The sequence below is a fragment of the Scomber japonicus genome, chromosome 5 (genome assembly GCF_027409825.1).
Source record: "Scomber japonicus isolate fScoJap1 chromosome 5, fScoJap1.pri, whole genome shotgun sequence".
NCBI classification, from domain to species: domain Eukaryota; kingdom Metazoa; phylum Chordata; class Actinopteri; order Scombriformes; family Scombridae; genus Scomber; species Scomber japonicus.
In genome coordinates this window covers 10,424,142-10,443,195 of record NC_070582.1, presented here as the reverse complement: position 1 = coordinate 10,443,195, position 19,054 = coordinate 10,424,142, and the positions used below count along the sequence as shown (strand labels likewise).

Sequence of the window (19,054 nt, the reverse complement as noted above, 5' to 3'; positions counted from 1 at the left end):
AATGAAGCGTCACATCTGAATGTCAAATATGGGGGGCTAGCCGAGGACCTGGTCTCTGAGCTTGAGTGGAGAGGTTCAGTCAGGGAGGGAATAGATTCAGCAGAAAAGGTCAAGTCTGTGAGCTCTCAGCATCCCACTCCATTCAGCCTCCTGAGCTTAGGGCATTTATTCTGGGAAACAATGTGGGTTTTATTATCTGCAACAACGGAGCCGGCAAAACGGGCCTCTCATGCTCTGAATCCTGCACAGGTCGGGACCATCTGTCAGCCTTAATTGAGTCACCAGGGTGCAGGGCTGCGGGCAGCATGCAGCCTGGTGGGCCGGACAAACACACATACACACATACACACTCAAATCATAGTGGCTCAACAATAGGCTCCCTGAAGGAAGTAGCATCCAGAGAGAGGAACATGTGGGATTCGTCACAAGGCTGTCACAAGTAAAGGGAAGAAACAAAATGGCTATTTACAGAAACACTAGAGCTATTTTTGCAATAAACATTGTCGTATCATGCACCATAGTAGTTCCAGGGTTGGTATGGCGTTCTATTAAACTGTCAGCTTGTTTATTTGTTTTCATTTTTTGTAGGGTTTGTGTAAACTGTCAGGAATCTTGACTCTAAGTTTGTGTGGGTGTAAGTGGCTAATCTGTATGTGACCCTCACAGTTGTTGCTGAGCTGTCATAAGCCTGACATCAGCCAGCAAAGATTAAAAGCTCTGACTAGACACTTGATGAAGTGGCTTCATGTAAGTTCATGTTAAATAGGACTTCACCTTTTCATTTCTGAAGAGATGCTAGTCTATGTGAGAGAGCAGGTGTGTGTGTGTGTGTGTGTGTGTGTGTGTGTGTGTGTGTGTGTGTGTGTGTGTGTGTGTGTGTGTGTGTGTGTGTGTGTGTGTGTGTGTGTGTGTGTGTGTGTGTGTGTGTGTGTGTGTTACATGCACTAGGAGAAAGAGAGAGAGAGAGAGATAAAGAGGGAGAGAGAGGTTTGCTTTGCTCTGCTCACTCTGTACAAATTGGATAGTGGGACCTCTGGCACTTCTCAGCGAAAAAACCTCCTTTGAAGAGACTTCAGTTCTTGCTTCTCTCACTCTTTCTTCTTCTCCCTCACTAGGCATCCAAAGCCCTTCTGTTTGTCACCATTAGACTGAAAAGTGTGATGCTCTGTCCGCATTCATTTTCTGACAGTAAAGGCTGCCACTGTTTTTTTCTGCCTGGCCTAGCAGAACCTCAAACACACTTGCACAAGCCTTGCCCTCCTTTTGATGTCTATGGCTAGGCTTCTGACTAAATCACTGCTACCATGCCCCCTCCTCATCAGCACTAACAATTCCTCTCCTTTACCCCTCAATTCCACCCATAAGGTGCCCTGGTTACTGTATAATATTAGTCTCCAGAGTTTAGACCAGGTTTAATTCAAAGGTACAGCACTAATGCTGCTTTAATGGCCACACCATTCTCAGAAATTCTCTCTCATTTCAAATGAAGCTTCGGAGGGCTGATGCTTTAAAGGTTGCAGAGTTTGTGTGCGTGTGTGAGAGTATGGGGCTTTATACGTGTGTACTTTATTCATGTGTGTGTGCATGTGTGCATGTGTGCATGTGTGAAACTGCCTGTGTGTTTGCTGCATTAACTATGCTGTGTTTTATTTGATGAACCTGTGTGTATGTACAGTGCATGTGACTTTGCTCCTTAGTTTTTGAAGGCATGGGTATAGCTGAGAGAAAACGTGCTGCTCCGATGAATGTGCTAATGCATTCATGTGCACAGTGAGAGCACAGTATGGGTGCAGTGTTTTGCGTTTGTTGGCTGGAGCTGTGCCAAACACACAGGGACACTTCCAGACTGTGCTCTTGTAGCCTGAGTACTTCCCTTCAGCTCTGTACACTACCCCAGCTCTGCTGAAAGAGAATGGGAGACAAGCTCGACCCCTCTGGAGACCCAACCCTGTTAATCAACACAGTGCACTGGCAGGGAGCCCCAGTCAGATCAAAAATAAAATACATTTGGAAAGGAGAAACTGAGTCTGAAAGGATGGGCTGAACTGAAAAAACTAAAAAAAAAAAACTAAAAAAAAAAAAACTCAACTCAGTCCAAACTGCAGCTTCTTCGTTCAGGGCTAAAATCAGTTGAGGATCCATGCTGGGTGAATAACCCTCAACAGATCCACTGTGATCAGACATTGTGAATTCTTTCCTTTGATGGTGTTTTTTTACAGATGGCAGACTACATAGAATATTTCAGCATATCAGTCTTCTTAGTGTGCATTCTCTGAATATTCTTCGTTTTAATGTGCCTGCAGGAATCCACTGCGATAATGTGTGCCCACAAGGCTTCTGGGGGCCCAACTGTTCAGTCAGCTGCTCCTGTCAGAATGGAGGATCCTGCTCTCCAGAGGACGGCACGTGTGTGTGCGCACCTGGATACAGAGGGACATCCTGCAAAAGAAGTGAGCCTCCTTTTGTTTCTCTAAGCAACACCTCTTTATCCAAACATTTAAGAAATTACGGCGAGAGAGGGACAGCAGCATAGTAACGAATTCCATCACAGTATTGACCTTGCTTTGATCTTAGAAGAATTGTTGAAGGGTGAGCCAGCAGAGAAGAAGCACTTAGTTGTCATAACTGTTTGATTGTAAACCCTTCATCACAGCTATCATTTAATCAGTGTCTTTACCCCTACAGCAATCCTCCAGACACACACACACACACATAAACACACACACACACACCCCCCCCCGCCCCCCCCCCCCGACCCTGTCCTCAACAACCAACTCACAGTGGGAGATTCACAGTCCTCGCCCAAGGCTCATCAAGAGGGCATGCTCACTGGGAGTGCCATCACTAGTTTCTGAATGGGGTCCATCTGAAGTTGCTCTCAAGTGATGAGCTTACTGATTGGGAAATTCACAGATCACAGTCACAAACCTGTAAACATCAATTTAGATGTGGAATGTAAGAGAGAGTCTTAGAGTCTTAAACAAGCTGTGTGTGTGTGTGTGTGTGTGTGTGTGTGTGTGTGTGTGTGTGTGTGTGTGTGTGTGTGTGTGTGTGTGTGTGTGTGTGTGTGTGTGTGTGTGTGTGTGTGTGTGTGTGTGTGTGTGTGTGTGTGAGAGAGAGAGAGAGAGAGAGAAAGTGGGAATAATTACTCCTCTAAATTCAATGTTTACACAGATACTGTACTTGTCAAGTGAAAACCTCCTAACTGCAGTTTAGCTGTTCTGCCTGTTTAATTGAAGGATTACATGTTTCCCCAGAGCGTGATAAAGATGTATCACACCTTGGCTTCTAAACTCAAATCTAAACCTATTGGGTAGACTTTATACTGCAGCGATGTCAAACTACAAACAAGGATTTTTTTGTCAGTTTCCTAAAGGTATTTTGGAAATACCTGATTTCCTCCTGAGAACAGTAATATTGGAGTAGGATTCCTCCCAAATCACCAGCTATGAAAAGAGAAATATAGATTTTAACTTTAATTTCACCTGTATTTCTTATCATGGTTGCAAGTTGATGGTCTTCCTACAAAATTAATTTATATCACCTTATGGACATGTTAATGGCCCCCATTCTTTCAGTAAAATCTTAATTATTGACACACAGTTGTGTGTTTCCCGACATTTATAGATAATCAAGCTGTTCTCAAGACTTAACATAAAACAGACTTTCACGATTCTCTTGACTCTTTTACTCTTGCATCTCTGGCAGCAGATGAAATAGGAGTGATTATATTAAAGACTGACATTTCTCCCTCCCTGTGCTGTCTCTCTTCGTCTCCTTTGCTTTAATTCTTCAGCCCTTGATTTTTCTGTACTCCCTTGATCACTCTTGTCATGCCCTTTTCATAACCATATACTGCACCTCTTGTTTTGTCTACATTGTTGACTAAATCCCTCTACTCTCTGCCATGTTCTGCCGCTGCAGTCTGCTCTCCGGGGTTCTACGGGCACCGCTGCAGCCAGTCATGCCCACAGTGTGTGCACAGCACTGGGCCTTGCCATCACATCACGGGCCACTGTGAGTGTCTGTCCGGCTTCTCCGGCTCCCTGTGCAACCAAGGCAAGTAGTCTTTTGTGTCCCCTTGACCTTTTCCTACCGTTTCACTTACCCTTAGATTCATTCAGTGTGAAGTTTTAGTTGTAGCTACTGGAAAATGGTAAGTACAGTTTATATCTGAAAATGTCCTGGCATTTTGTCTTGACATAAAATAGAGTAATCTTTTTCAAAGGCTAGGAAATAACAATGATAGAAATAAGATAATAATGCATTACTATATGACAGTATTTCATACTTTTTTCCTTTCCTTTGATAAAGCACCGCTGTTCCTTTTGGAAGAAAAACACAACAATTTGATCAATTAATCAGTCTCATAAGATCTTAACATTGACCAGGTCTCCTGCTGCAAAGAAAACAATAATGACTTCTTAAAATAAATGATGACATGTATTCAATGGAGCAGAACATCTTAGTAATACATGATAAAGAGAATAATAAAAACAAAAGTAACTAAATCTTTAAATGATGAGAGGAACTTTAAAATCAATGGGTTGATAGAGAATTCAAGATTTTTTAAGCTAATATGAATTGAAGCTAACATATAGCAACGGGAGGTCAAGAGGGCTTCAGTTTACCTGTTGAAATTCTTTCTTCTGCTATTGTTATTTGACATGAAGCCCTGATCACAAAAAAAAACATGTTATACATACTTGTTGAAGAGTTTCATAGTAGCTGATGTCATCTCGTCAGGTCCGGTGTTGTGCACGCTTTTTGAGCACTCAGTGGTGACACCGGTTAAGCTGGACAGTCTTGTTTCAGACTGCTATGAAAGAGTCTTTGCTGTCGGCTGAGCTCCCAGGTGATGCTATGGAAGAGCCTGACAGAGGCTTATTTTAATCCGTGTGGCTGTCTGGCTTTAGGCGGACAACCAGAGGTCCTTTCCAATGCGTTGCTCTCTCTCTCTGTGTTCTGGTGCAACAAAGACCAACGTTGAATTCAGGGTTTTTTTTGAGTCTTTTTGATCTTTGATACGTGTTGCATAACTTCAAAAAAATGATCCGGTCCTTGGATATGATTGGCTGAGCTGCACAAACACCTGTGACCCCATTTCACATAACAACAGTATTATTGCACCAATAAGTCACCTGCACAAATTGTTTTAAAATGTCGGAATGTGGGAATTTTGATTTACTAGGTGGGTCAGAGTTAAAGTTAAAGAGCTGAAAAAGTCAAGAAAACAAGCTGGGACTCCGTAGGATAGTGTTGTGAGAGAGATCCTGGCCTGTGAGGTCAAGTTTTTTGCCAGAAATCATGTAATCACTGTCAGTAAAGAATGTAACCTACATGACTCTCCCTGCCAGAGAAGGATGCTGTTTTCCAGGGGGCAGTGCGCCAACGAACTCCGCCTATTTCTCCTTATCAACCTAAGCCAAGACAGGCGGAGTTTTGGGCATGTTTGAATGTTTTTCGCGCCAAAGTTCGAATAAATGTTTATTTTCTTCAATTGGGACTTCTTAGGTGGGGTTGTTTTATGATCTTTTGGCTTCAGGTGTCATTTTTTTGTTTGGCCTCCTCACCAGTAACTTTAAATTCACACTTTTTTTTTTCTCGCAAAATTACACTTCAGAGTCACTATATCTGAATCCTTCCTTTCAACATTGTAGACAGAAGTACACCGATCAGCCAAAACATTAAAACCACTTCTGGTGAAGTGAATAACATTGATTCTCTCTCATTACAATGGCACCTGTCAAGGGGTGGGGTGTGTTAGGCAGCTAGTGAACCATCAGTTCTAGAAATCAGTGTGTTGGAAGCAGGAAAAATGGGCAAGTGTAAAGATCTGAGTGACTTTGACAAGGGCCAGATTGTGATAGCTAGATGACTGGGTCAGAGCATCTCCAAAACAGCAGGTCTTGTTTACATGATATCTTCCTGATATGCTGTGGGCAGTAAAGTGGTCCAAGGAAGGATGACGAGTGAAGCTGCGACAGGGTCATGGGCGCCCAGAGCTCATTGATGGCGTGACGTGGGTAGAATAGACTGTCTGTTCTGATCCCACAGAAACTACTGTAGCACAAAAAACTGAAAAAGTTGATGCCCATGCTGAGGGCACCAATTGAGTATCTGTGGAATGAGCTGGAAAAACAAGCCATGGAGGCCCTTCCTTGCAATTTACAGGACTTGAAGGATCTGAACTGAATACACTTGTTAAAAGACTAAGCCATTTTATCAGTAGACAGCAATGTTGTTACATGTTAAAACATATAATGAAGTTAAATATATTAATTCAATCATCTTACGTCGCACAGTTATGAAACTTATACCATTAATAATGCAATTTTATGATGATTAGACATTTAGTTCACATGAAATTCAGATTTGACTTTTCTTAATGAGAACTCACTTAAGAATGTACTTCAGATTTATGATGGGTCTGGTGAAAAGCAGAACCCCAAAAGGGGAATCTGTATGCATGTTTATGTGGAGTTGTCTGTCCCTTTCTCCAAGTCAAATGGTCCAATGGTCAGAAAAATGCCTTTAGTTCAAACATTAATTTAGTTATTTTATCAGAAATGGACTCTTAGGAATGTTTTTTGAAAGCACCAGGGATTTCTGGCAAGTGTCACTGGTCAACCCCCACTGAGAGAGTTGGAAAGTTTTATTTAAAAAGTTTATTTAAGTCTATTTCTTGGATGAGACACCCACCACATGTCTCTGTAATTCCAGGAGCTTTCAGTGGGATAAAAGAATGCAAGCATAATGTCCTACATGAATTTGAATAAAGGTGTTACGGCGTTAAAAGTGACATGTAGTTATAGCATAAATTATAAAACCTCTCTGTAGCAGCATTTTGTGAGGACACCTATACACATTCCCACCTAGCTGTGCTCAGTACTCAGCCTCTAATAAGATCAACGGATGACCTGCTGTCTCTTCCACTGACATCTCAGCCTTGAAATTTTTAAATAATGGCTATCATCAGTGCATCCCAGACTCAAAAAAAAAATCAGCCTTCAACAGAAGCTTGAATATTGCTGAGAACCCACTTTTCAGACAAAGGATACATCAAGTAAATGTCCCTCTCTCTAATACTGCAAAGAGAGCTGCATATAAATTGCTTTTCACAAATACACAGAGAAAAAGAAACAATTCATGTGCAGGTCTGATTTTATTATCAAATCTGATTTCAAGGCAGCAAAGCAAACTTTTCTTTGTTTATTTCCACAGCCATGTTTGTTCAAATCTTGTTGGCAGATTATGTCAACAATTTACAATTAGAATATTTTTCCATATCTGTTGACAATATATAAATATTATTCTAAAAAGTAAAGAGATTGTGCACACCCCATATTATATTTAAGTCTAGTACAAGACAATACATATTAAATAAAGACCAAAAATGAGTGTCCATATGCTGAATTATAGCTACCCAAAGTTTGTATGATTTATGATGAAAAAGGTACCATTTTATTAGGAAAATGGCCAAAGCAAGCAACAGATACCACAATAGTAACATTATACTGATGTCATAACAAACACAATTTCTGCCAACAATCAACACCTGATCAAGATCGGCTCATTATCAATGCCTGAAGAAAGTCACATAAATAGTTAGTTTCCACAACAATATATTTCCAGAGAGAGATGCAACATATCAAACCTTTGAAACAATATTAAGGACCAGATAGGCCATGGTTAAAAAAAGGCAAAATTTCAATACAAATCCCAAGAGAAGGACTGTCGATTGTTTTTGTGATAACTTTAACCATGATGTAGCTAATTTGGGGTCTATATATGCCTTGTAGGGTCAAAACGTTCCCTTTTTAGCCAATAGTAAGAAGACTTTGGAAGCTATAATCCAGTATGCTGACACTTTTTCAAAAAACAATAGTTTAAAAGAATGTTTTTATAAAATGTAAGTTTTTTCGTTTATTTAAACTAAAATTATCATGGCAGTTTCACTTTCTTTCCTCTCTCTTCTTTGGCCACATAGCGAAATACAAATCTGCTTTCCGCCACTGTGTCGAGGCAAGACACCTACATACTAATGTACTGTAGATTTTGCTTGTAATAATTTAGTTTTTTCTATAAATTACGGAAAGGCAGTGGGGATTTTTTTAATTCTCTTTCATGGCTTTGAGCAATGTCTTAGAAATAAAAGTTTAATAGGTTAGCTGAAGGAAGGAAAAAGAAAAAATGAGAGTCAGCCCTAATTTGTCTGGACTGTAATTACTGGTGTGCAGGCGTTAGGCCACAAGGGACGAAGGTGGCCAACAACATGCACATTTTACTCTTGTCGAACCCTGCTGGCGTCCTCACTTGTCCTCTGTCCAGCACACAAAGTCCCAGCCTAATGAAGCTCTCCCGGTGTGTTGAGGCTTGAATCCCCAGAAGCAGCAGTATGGGGGAGCCAACCTCATAGCCTAATGACAACCTGCTTGAAGGAGCTTGAAAGAGCTCTCAAGAAGAGGGGAAAGCCAGCTGAAATGTAATCATTAAAATCACCCCACATGAAAATGAGTCAGACCAGTCTCTTTCACAGCCAGCCACCTTATCTGATATTTCTAACGCTGGGCTATTCTCTTTATGTGAGACCTTTGAAGTATGTGCTGGTGCTGCATCTCCCTGATCCTGACGGTTAGATACACCTTGGTTCAATTTGTCCCACGGTCCAACAAGAAAACACAATGCAGGTTTCATTGAAAATGACATCTTTTATTGAAGAGTGCCGGGGAGCATTAAAATATTAATTTCATAAAAAATGTATACAGTGGTCTGTGTATATGGTCTATTTTAATTCTGTGGCACATCAGTCATTCCACTCTGGTGAGTAGAAATGGGGCAGTGGAGCCACTGGAGGCAGTGATTGACTCCTGCTTTTGTCTAAACAGATCACTTCACTTCATGTCCACTCAAATAGAACAGTATCATCCATTAGAGGAGTATGTTTACACAACCTTTCTCAGAATGAGCTGTTTGCACTAATATGCTGACAATAATGTGTCCAAGTTTGATATGATAATGTTAATGGATTTCACTAGTCTTTGTGTGTAAGTGATAATATGCAGATCGTGATTGTTTTGTAAAGTGATTTGTTCTATGTTTTGCAGTCTGTCCAAGTGGCAGGTATGGAAGGTCCTGCGCTGAGATCTGCCTCTGCACCAACAACGGCACGTGCAACCCCATTGACGGCTCCTGCCAATGCTTCCCTGGTTGGATAGGGGAGGATTGTTCCCAGGGTATGTCTTCTCTCACTAATCTTGTGTGTAATTTGCTAATTTTCTCCCTTATTTTCCTCCTCCCATTGTCTGTCTCCACTCCTAATTTCTCTCTCACATTTCACACACATTAATCATTTTCATGACCCTACACATTCCTAGAACTACCCTCAGCCCCAGCTGATGTAAAACACATAGCTTGCTTAAATGATTGTTGTAATACATTATGCTCTTTGATTTATAACACTGAAGGCCAAAGATCATTAGCAGAGCTTTGAGCCACTATACTATGGGAAATTGATGTGTGGTATTCTATTGCATTAACTGCTTAAAGTAAAAATAACTTATGAACAGATAGATGTCATATAACCAGTGCTTTGATTTGGGATATTCAACCTGACACCTATGTCTGCTCACATATTTTAAATTATGGGCTGGTTGAGGGTAAAAATCACACTGGATTTTCTGTATGGATTTATGTAAAGTGTGCTCTTAGTATATAATATTTATGTGTGGATGTATCTAGGCATTCCTCACATGTTTTATGTACTTCAAATGTGCATGCATAGGACATAGAATATATTTACAGGTTGTATGACAATGAGTTTGACTGTGTCTCTGGCGTCTGCAGCCTGTCCCTCTGGGCACTGGGGCCCTGATTGTCTCAACTCGTGTAACTGTCACAACGGAGCCCAGTGCAGTGCCTACGATGGGGAGTGCAGGTGCAGCCCTGGCTGGACCGGACTCTACTGCACACAGCGTGAGTCTCTCCCATCCAGTTAATAGACACATAGTGTCATCTACTGGCAGTCCAACAGAACTGCATGGAAAGTGAGGCACAAGACATTTTTCAGACAACAGGACGATATTAGTTTTTCACTTACAGGTTTGAAAAGAGAGCAAAATCAAAATAAAACTAATGGTCATTTGATTAATTTGCTCATTATTCATTCCAGTCAGTCTCCAAGGAATAGTGAAGATCATCAACATCAGTCAACTAATTTGAATACCATTATCTATCCCCCAAGGGTTTTATTCATTACTTTTTGTGGTGTCACGCTCCTGCCATTGTGCATGGAAATCCCATTAATTTTAAATGTTTTCTCCTTTTTGTCTCATATAGTTTCCTTCTATTAACAGTCGTCTTGTGCTTTATTTCCACCTCTGTGTCATGTTAACACCTTAACTGCATTTTCTGCTGAAGCAGGACGTGTTTCATTTTCATTCATTCACTTTGTCCTTTATTGCGTATGCCGCAGAGACATTGACTGGTGTTGATTTTCCTGTCCCTTGCAATATGACCTTGACTCTTTACATTGTCTCCCCCTCTCTTTGTTTCTCTACCCCTCCCACCACAACATTTTATGTATATCTGTCTCAGGCTGTCCTTCAGGGTTCTATGGCAGGGATTGCTCTGAAGTCTGTCGCTGCCAAAACGGTGCAGACTGTGACCACATCACTGGCCAGTGTGCTTGTCGAACAGGTTTCATTGGGATGAGCTGTGAGCAGAGTTGAGTAGGCCCAGCACACATTAGCTCTGTACAAAATTACACTGTAGATCAGTTTAGTTGTGTGTGTGTGTGTGTTTTATAAACACTTTGTCTCCTGCTCTCTAAGTGCTTTAATTTGGATGGATGTAATAATGCACCTCTCTCCCATGCAGAGTGTCCTGCTGGTACTTTTGGATATGGTTGCCAGCAGCTGTGTGAGTGCCTGAACAATGCTACCTGTGACTACGTGACTGGAACATGCTACTGCAGCCCTGGATATAAAGGCATCCGGTGTGATCAAGGTGAGAGGTGATCGAGATGATTGAGGCTCTCTGCTGTATTGTTCTAAAGCGGATGTGTACACAGTGTTTAAACAAACCACTTTCTGTATTTTCCATGTAGCAGCTCTGATGATGGAGGAGCTGAACCCCTACACCAAGATCAGTCCAGCACGAGGCTCAGAGCGCCAGTCCGCAGGGGCCGTCATGGGCATCATCTTTCTCCTCCTCATCATCATGGCCATGCTCAGTCTGTTTGTATGGTACAGACAGAGGCAGAGGGACAAAGGCCATGAGATCCAACCCAGTGTGTCCTACTCACAGGCAATGCACATCACCAACACTGACTACTCCCTGTCTGGTGAGATATTACTGTATGAAACTACTCAAAACATTCACAATGACTAATTACTGTGATGTGCATTTATCCATCAATTGGATATTTATTTCTGATTGAATGTCATGCATTGTGGTCAAAAAATGGGCATACATCATACAATGTATGCATGTACACATGTCAGTGCTCTGAAGTTGATTAAGGGACCCAAAAATTATATCATTATGTCATTATAAATCTTTCCATTCTAGTCCCCTTTAAATAAATCTCCTTGATATGCAGCATACTTGTCACAATGCTTCTACCATTCCTGGAAACACTCCCCCTAGTTATGTTTTGTCACCTCCTGCATTCCTTCTTGGATTTCTTCCATGGTAGCGATTGTTCTCCCTGTCAATCCTAATTTTAGTTTTACCAGGCTGTAAGCAAATGCTACTTAGTGGCAAATCAGATAACTACACCCTATTTTTTTGCTATTAGTGGCTTGCTGAAAATGATGGGTCCCAACTTGTGTGCATAAACACGTATATTAAGACTTCAAACATCTCAACCTGTTATTTTATCAGAGTGTGGCAGCACTGTAGCGATGAGGACCAGTGCTGCTGAGGTAAATCAGAGCCAGAGCAGCAGCAGCACCGGCCAGTGCTTCTCCAACCCCAGCTACCACACAGTGGCCCAGTGCAATGTCGTCTCTACCATCTCCAGCAACCTGGATGGCACTCTGACCCTCAAGGTATTACCACTCTCTACATATACTCAAGTTGAGCATTCTTTGTAAAATACTCTGAAGGTAATAATAATATGTGCTCTTTCTTTCACAGTCAAGCACCCTGAAAAACCGAAATGGCTCAGAATGGAGAGCCTACTGCAACCTCAATGACCTAGGTCAGTTTTCCTCTCTCCTATCATGACACACCACACATATCCTGAATTTGGACTTTGTAGTGTCAGCACTTCAAGGGCAGAGATGCATGTATCATTAGTACCAACCTCATATCTGCACTAGCCTGAACACAGCTACCCTGCTGTGAATAAAAATGAACCAAGGGTTTCTTGTTAGACACAACCTTTGCTCTGATTTTGATAAGATATGCGGCAGTATAGAGAAAGCAGTGGTGCTGAGGTGAACAGGGGTCACTGAGAGCTCATTAGCACTCTTTCACTTTACCCTGTGGAGAATTCCTCTATGATGGCTTACACTGGGTCAAATACTTTACTCTTGGGTTGAGGTTTATAGAAAATTCACTGTGAATGAACAGTAATGGATGAAATTTCTAGTTTATGATCTCCACTATCTGGGTGTACCTCCTTGTTAGAGAAATCATGGTCATAGTCTCCTTGTTTGTCATGTGGAGTGAAATTTTGCCTGTGTACTGATTACAGGCTTATTGTTGCTAAGGTGTTTGCTACATTTTTTGTGTCTATAATTCATTCTTTGTCATGATTGACATCAGAGTCAGATTTGTGGAGCACATTTCCAATTTGCGTTAAAGCACATGGGAGATCAATCATCATGACTAGTCCCTCTGAAGAAAATGTCCCGCATGTGTGTTCTGATGTACTGAAGTAATAGACTGATGTAGCCTTAAAAGTAAGTTTGCCGTCTTGTCGATGTTTTGTTGTTTGGCAGATACTCCATTATGACCACGGGTTGACAATGTAAGCTTGTAAGCCTTGGGGTAACAAGATAGTAAGCGGATGAAACATCTAATAACTCCTCGCAAACACATTCCTTATATTTTTCTAAAAGAAGACATACAATGCTGTGCCTCAATGAGAAGCTTCCTGTCAGGGGGACTTCACACGTGATGTTTGACTTTTATGTTTTGACATTTGTAACAGATGTTCAACAGGGGGAGACACAGGCACAGAGAGGCTCCAGAAAAGGTAAATAATTAATTGTAGCAATAGTGTAAGTGGGTTTATGTACTGCATGTGTGTGTGTATGTGTGTGACAGATATTGCATGTGGAATCCTGCTCAGCCTCACCAGCACTAATGATACAAATCCTTTTATGCTCAGCGGCTCATATATTAATTTCCCCATTTGGTTTCTATGTCCCTCAGAGACGGCTATGTCTCTGACCCAAAATCCCATATTCCTTATATTCTCCATGATTTATGTGAAAACTCTTTGCACTTTGGAGAGAAGATCATGGTGGGCTGAGGTTTTGTTCCAACAGTAATTGCTCTCTATGGCTCGGTGCCCGATACGTCACATCGTCTCCCACACTGTGCAGTCGGTGCTGAATGTGAGGGGCCCAGCAGTGTGAAGAGTGGTCTGAAGGAGCTTTGCTGCGGTCTCTAATGAGGCCTCTTATCAGACTGATGAGACTGTTATAGATGAGATGAGCCTTCCACTTGCTCCCCTTTGTACTTTGATTACTATATACCACCATTAGTCACCTGTCAGAGACAAAAGAAGTCCAACTTCTTCAGAAAGGGAACAAATTTCATTGCCATTCTCTTGGCCACATTCTGATGTCTACTTAATTTTAATTCAAAGATCAGCATCTCGAATTAATACCGCCGCTATACATCAGTGATAATCTTTTCATCCTTGTTGATACTGAATATGTCCTTGTCTGGCGGCTATTGCAGATTACATTAAGGGCTCCATGTGCAGCAACAGCTCCTGTTCCCTGAATAGTGAGAATCCATACGCCACCATTAGAGACCCACCAGGGCTGGCTTGCAAGCATACAGAGAGCAGCTATGTGGAGATGAAGTCCCCCTCCCACCGTGAAGTGCCCTTTGGAGGCACTGCCACCCTCCTCGGCAGTGCGAGCAGGAATGTCTATGATGTTGGTGAGTGTGTTGTTGCTCTGGTGTGTGGAGCTCAGCAGGGTCCTGCAGCTTATGGCCACTCTGGTCGTGTCGCCGGCTGTGAACCTGTACAGACTTTGTAAGCCTTGATAAGAGGAAATGTGGGCTGCTTCTGTATTGCATGCACATCGCTCTCCTCCTTTTTACTCAACCTTTTTCCTCAGTCCCTCTTTAGCCTCAGTGTTTTTTTTCACATGACTCTCCTACTTTTTCCCTCCTCTTTTCCCAAAATGTCACAGAGCCAACGGTGAGTGTCCTGCAGGGACCCAATGGAATGGCCACCGGCTTCTCCCAGAGCCCCTATGACCTTCCCCGTAGCAGCCACATCCCCAGCCATTATGACATACTGCCAATGCGTCACAGCCCCACGCACACGCCCCCACCACCTCCAGAGAGCCCCAGCTCACTCCTCTAGAGGGCACGTCCACCCACATCCCGGTCCTGACAGTGTGCCGGCATCCAGGCAACGTTCAGCCAACTTTCAACCAGTGGTCCTCCCTCTGTCTCTGTGTGTGGTCATTTAGATACTGAGATGTTGAGATGGAGGGACAGCCACACCTCCTCTGGACCCTGCTCTCTTTGGCTCCCACACTCTTTCTGTGGCCCCGAAGGAGGAAGGGAAGGAAAGAGTGTCCCACACACCAGCAACCATTCACCGATTTTATTTTCTTATACTGATCACTCAATCTGCTGCCCAGCTCTTTAGGGACTTTCTGAAGTGGAACATGATGGTTCCAAACAGAGCTAAGGGCAGCACACATGGATTTGATGGACAGATTATTTACAAGGAGAGAGCTATCCTCATGCCCCTTTTTAGCCCATGATATAGATTTGCTATTCAAGGGCAGCCAAGTGTCTATAATGTCCCCTAAACAGATAGGTGATTTTCTCCACAGGAAGGAATGTACAGCAACCTTGACGGTGTCAAAGCAGGCAAAGATTTACTATATAGAGAAATCAGTGTTTATGAATTGACACTGAGTGCTACAGCTGCAGAACATAGCACAGCTGACAAGAGGTGATTATGGTCATCTACTCAAAGTGAAGAGTTGGTAGAGTTCACTCTCTTCTAAATGTTAAACATGGAAAATCGGATGATAGTCAAACAAGCTGATAAAGCATGGATAAGTAGTAAAATATTGTAACGGTCCTTTAGTCACTGTTATCAAGTAATGATCACATAGTCGATACTAATGCGATCCACGTCTAAAACACAAGAGCTCCTTTTCAGTTGCAGTTCAAATGAGGTCGTGGACCACCGAATGTATCTGGACGTACATTTAGGTCACCAGAGTTTGTGCATTTATGGCATTATTGAGCGTTACACACATAGGTCTCAAGTTTGGATTTTTCCCCACACTAATGAAGTGATTGGATCTTGTGTTGTTTTCTATGTGAGAGCTTCTTCTTTTTTTCTTGCAAATGTCTTAGTTTACATTTTTTAAATATTGGGTGTTAAGAAGGGATTGCTTTGACCCTTATGTTTTGTATTTATAAAGCCAATTGCTTTATTTATTTATTTATATTAGTGATGGTGAATTTTCTCAGTGTGACACTAGAATAAAAAAAAAAAAAAGATGAGCATGATCAGATTATGGATACCCACTGATGTAGATAACACACAATTTATCTTCTTGTGAGATGATCAGTGTCATTTTGTGAACTGTTTTTGAAGTTACTTAAATTGTTCTTTCACTCTCTCTGTCAGATTGTAAATTGAAAATAAGGTTTCATATGACAAGTTCAAGACCCACAAATACCCTGTGCAGTAAGGGAACCATATGTAAAAAGTCCATTTCTAAAATATTTTATGTTTGTATCAGGCTTATTAACTCTGTTATTTATTGAACTAAATTTATTCATTCACTATGTGAATTCCATTTCACCCTCTGTAGAAGCAATAACATGTTGACAATCGATGCCCAGACAGCATTTCATTAGTGCTGGACATTATGCCATCTTTGACCAACGTGGTGACAGTGGATCATATTTTACGTGACTGTTTTTTCCCCCTGAGGAAGGTATTTCGAGTTGCTGTCATATCAATGCTGCTTGTTGTTTTGGTACATACGTTTCAAATAAAAGCCTATTCTGCCATCAGAAACCTGTTTCCATCAGATTAATACCCTTGATAGAAAGGAAGCGAATATAGTCTTTCTCATGTCAAGTGTCACTGTTCTTCAGTAGCTCTGAATATTGAAATTCAATGAAAGGGCAATTTCTTCTGAAAAGACTGAAATGAGAAATGTTACATCATTTAATGCTACTTCTGCCTGCATTACCACAAAGGCTCAAAATGTTGTCTAGACTTTATTATTTTCTCTGTGGTTTAAGGAAATTATTGATACACATTTTTAAACCATATTCATATGTAAAGGTCTTTGGATTTATGGCAAAATTCATTAAATTAATTCAAGTTTTATAAAAAAAAAAAGATTTTTAATCAACTTTACAATTTTTACAAACTAAAATGTATAGTTTATTATCTAAGTGTCTGAAATATGTAAAAGAAGTTCATCACAGTCTTTTTAGGCAACATTGAAACTGCTTAATAACATGAAATTATGTACAGTAGTAAAAGCATGTGCATAATTTAAGTTTTTTGTTTGACACAGTGGAAATATAACCAGCTATTAAGAAAACATACTAGCTGTCTGTACAGATCATAGGGATGGGTGTCATATTGTGGGAACTCAGAGAAGCCCCATTGAGCCAGAGCACTACAGCTGAAGTGGTCAGATTGTAGTAAGGCTTCGCAGATGATGGACAGGCTGCCCTGCTGACGGCCAACAGGCTCTGAGTGATGCCCCGCTGAAAGGAAATGCATCCTGTAAGTCGAAAAGCTAATGGACCAAATACAAGTACTTCAGAGTGAGCTGGAGAGAGAGGGAGAGAAGCACAGAAGACAAGGTCACACTGCAGTGAGGTGAACACTCAAGAGAGATTTTCATTTTTGTAGCTTGTTGAATATCCTCTCAATGCAGAAATAATTCATGTGATTTCTCACTTCTAAGAGAGGGCAGAGAGTTAAAGACAGCAACAACACAGAGATTTCATTTAACTTAATAGACGTCAGATTGAGAGATGGTTAGATGCTGAAAGGCAAAAAGTTCAAGCTCTGAAAATCAAACGCTTCACAGCATGACATTCTGTCAAAAAGGTGCTGAAACCACTATTCTTGCTCAAAAGCAGGTATGAAACTGCTGCGGTACCTGTACTTCCTTTCAGCTGTGTCACTGTGACATAAGGACATTTCTCGATCTAATGACTTGTATGGAAGTTGTGGACACATTTAGTTTAGATTTAATTGCAAAGTAGGTCATTAAATATAATAATGTAATAACTGTAAACTTGTTTTTTTCCTCCTCTTCTCCAAGGAATCCCTCTGATGTATCCACATCTGCTCACAACTGTACGCTGATTCTTTCTAATTTAGCAGCATCATCCGTCTCAGAGGAACTCATCTGTTTCTCTTTTGAACACATTTATATTTTAAGTATAAAATGAAGCTCTTCAGTGTCATGTGTTGAATGTTTGAGTTATACAGAGTCTGGTGCATTTTTTCATCTAATTAATTCACTATTTACATAAAGTACACTAGTTGAAATTCTGTGCAACAGGCAAGTTTTCTGATGCGAAGAACAAGGCAAAGCAATCGTTTTTTAATGTAGCACATTCAAGTAAAGGGTAGGTACACATTTCTTTAAGTCTATCCTATCTCTCAATCTTGTCTATACATTGAAAGTATTGGTCTTTGGTAGCTTTATTTTTGCATAGTGTGAGGACAGTGGATTAATATTATTTTTATGGACAAGAGGAATTATGGTGTTGACCACTAAACCTCTCAGTATTGTTTTATGGTAGACTTGAAGAAGTTTTAACTGTAAACTTGAAAAAACTGCATGCAGCCACAGGTAACATGCGCAGAAAAATATGATCAATAAAAATAAGAAAATGTAACAATTACAAAAGAAGAAAAATACCTACTTGCTCTTGCCTTGAACCATGCCACAAAGCACACAAGTTCCCAAACCATATTAATATGAATAGGTTTCACAGGGTCATTAATAGTTTTAGTAGTACAGCACAACAACACGACATTAATGATTATGCATGGAGTGTAAAAAACAGGAGACTAATGGATCATTTGCAAAGTGCAGCACCAACATTAGCAAGGAAGGTCCGGAGTTTTCCACAGCACAGAGACAACCTCAAAGTAGAATGAGTATTTGTAATTGTCATATAATACACTTTGTTTTGTGTAAAATATCCCTCAGTGGCAATACCTTTTAATGTAATGCGGTGGGTTCGTATAGATGGAATAAAACAACTTGGACAATGAAAACATTCGAAGTGAGACTCCATAGGCTGCTTATTAAAATGTAAAGTATTGCTCAGGCAAAGAAGAACTATGGGGACTTTCCCTGACTAATGCAGGCCTCAGGCATAATCCTTTCTGCTGCAGTCATCCCGTCAGCTCTATCTTTCAGCCGAAGCAGTTTTTCACACTAGCTGCCATTGGAAAAAGTGTACCCCTAAATGTTCTGCACCTTCAGTTCATTCTCTAGAGGCTGCACCTGGATGCTGACCATGCTGCTGCTGGATAACCTGTCACTATCACTTCTGTCTGACAGGTGCTGTTGAGAGCCTGGGTGGTAGATTTATATGGAGTAAGGAAAAGTGAATATCAAAAACTTAATAAAATATGTTGGCACATGACTACCTGTGTTAATGTTTGTACAGTATTTTTGAATTACTGCCATCAGGTGTGTAAATAGTGCTCACTGTAAAAGTGTTCTTATTGAAAAATGTACCGCTTGACTGCACTCCACTGCGGTCAATAGCAGCGCTCGACTGCAGATTTTTATTGCAGTCACGTCCTGCTACAGAAACTTTGAGGATCCATCCT

General features: G+C 41.0%; 1 protein-coding gene across 1 annotated transcript in view; it reads left to right on the top strand.

Moving 5' to 3' along the window:
- megf11 (multiple EGF-like-domains 11) overlaps window positions 1–14,560 on the top strand; it is a 56,014-nt gene extending 41,454 nt beyond the window's left edge. Inside the window, exons 11-22 of the mRNA XM_053319729.1 lie at window positions 2,304–2,450; window positions 3,925–4,059; window positions 9,108–9,236; window positions 9,847–9,975; window positions 10,597–10,725; window positions 10,879–11,007; window positions 11,108–11,344; window positions 11,887–12,053; window positions 12,142–12,205; window positions 13,163–13,207; window positions 13,921–14,127; window positions 14,385–14,560. Of these exons, the coding sequence (XP_053175704.1) occupies window positions 2,304–2,450; window positions 3,925–4,059; window positions 9,108–9,236; window positions 9,847–9,975; window positions 10,597–10,725; window positions 10,879–11,007; window positions 11,108–11,344; window positions 11,887–12,053; window positions 12,142–12,205; window positions 13,163–13,207; window positions 13,921–14,127; window positions 14,385–14,560 (1,694 nt within the window). The remainder of the gene's footprint in view (window positions 1–2,303; window positions 2,451–3,924; window positions 4,060–9,107; window positions 9,237–9,846; window positions 9,976–10,596; window positions 10,726–10,878; window positions 11,008–11,107; window positions 11,345–11,886; window positions 12,054–12,141; window positions 12,206–13,162; window positions 13,208–13,920; window positions 14,128–14,384) is intronic.
- The last annotated feature ends 4,494 nt before the right edge of the window (window positions 14,561–19,054 follow it).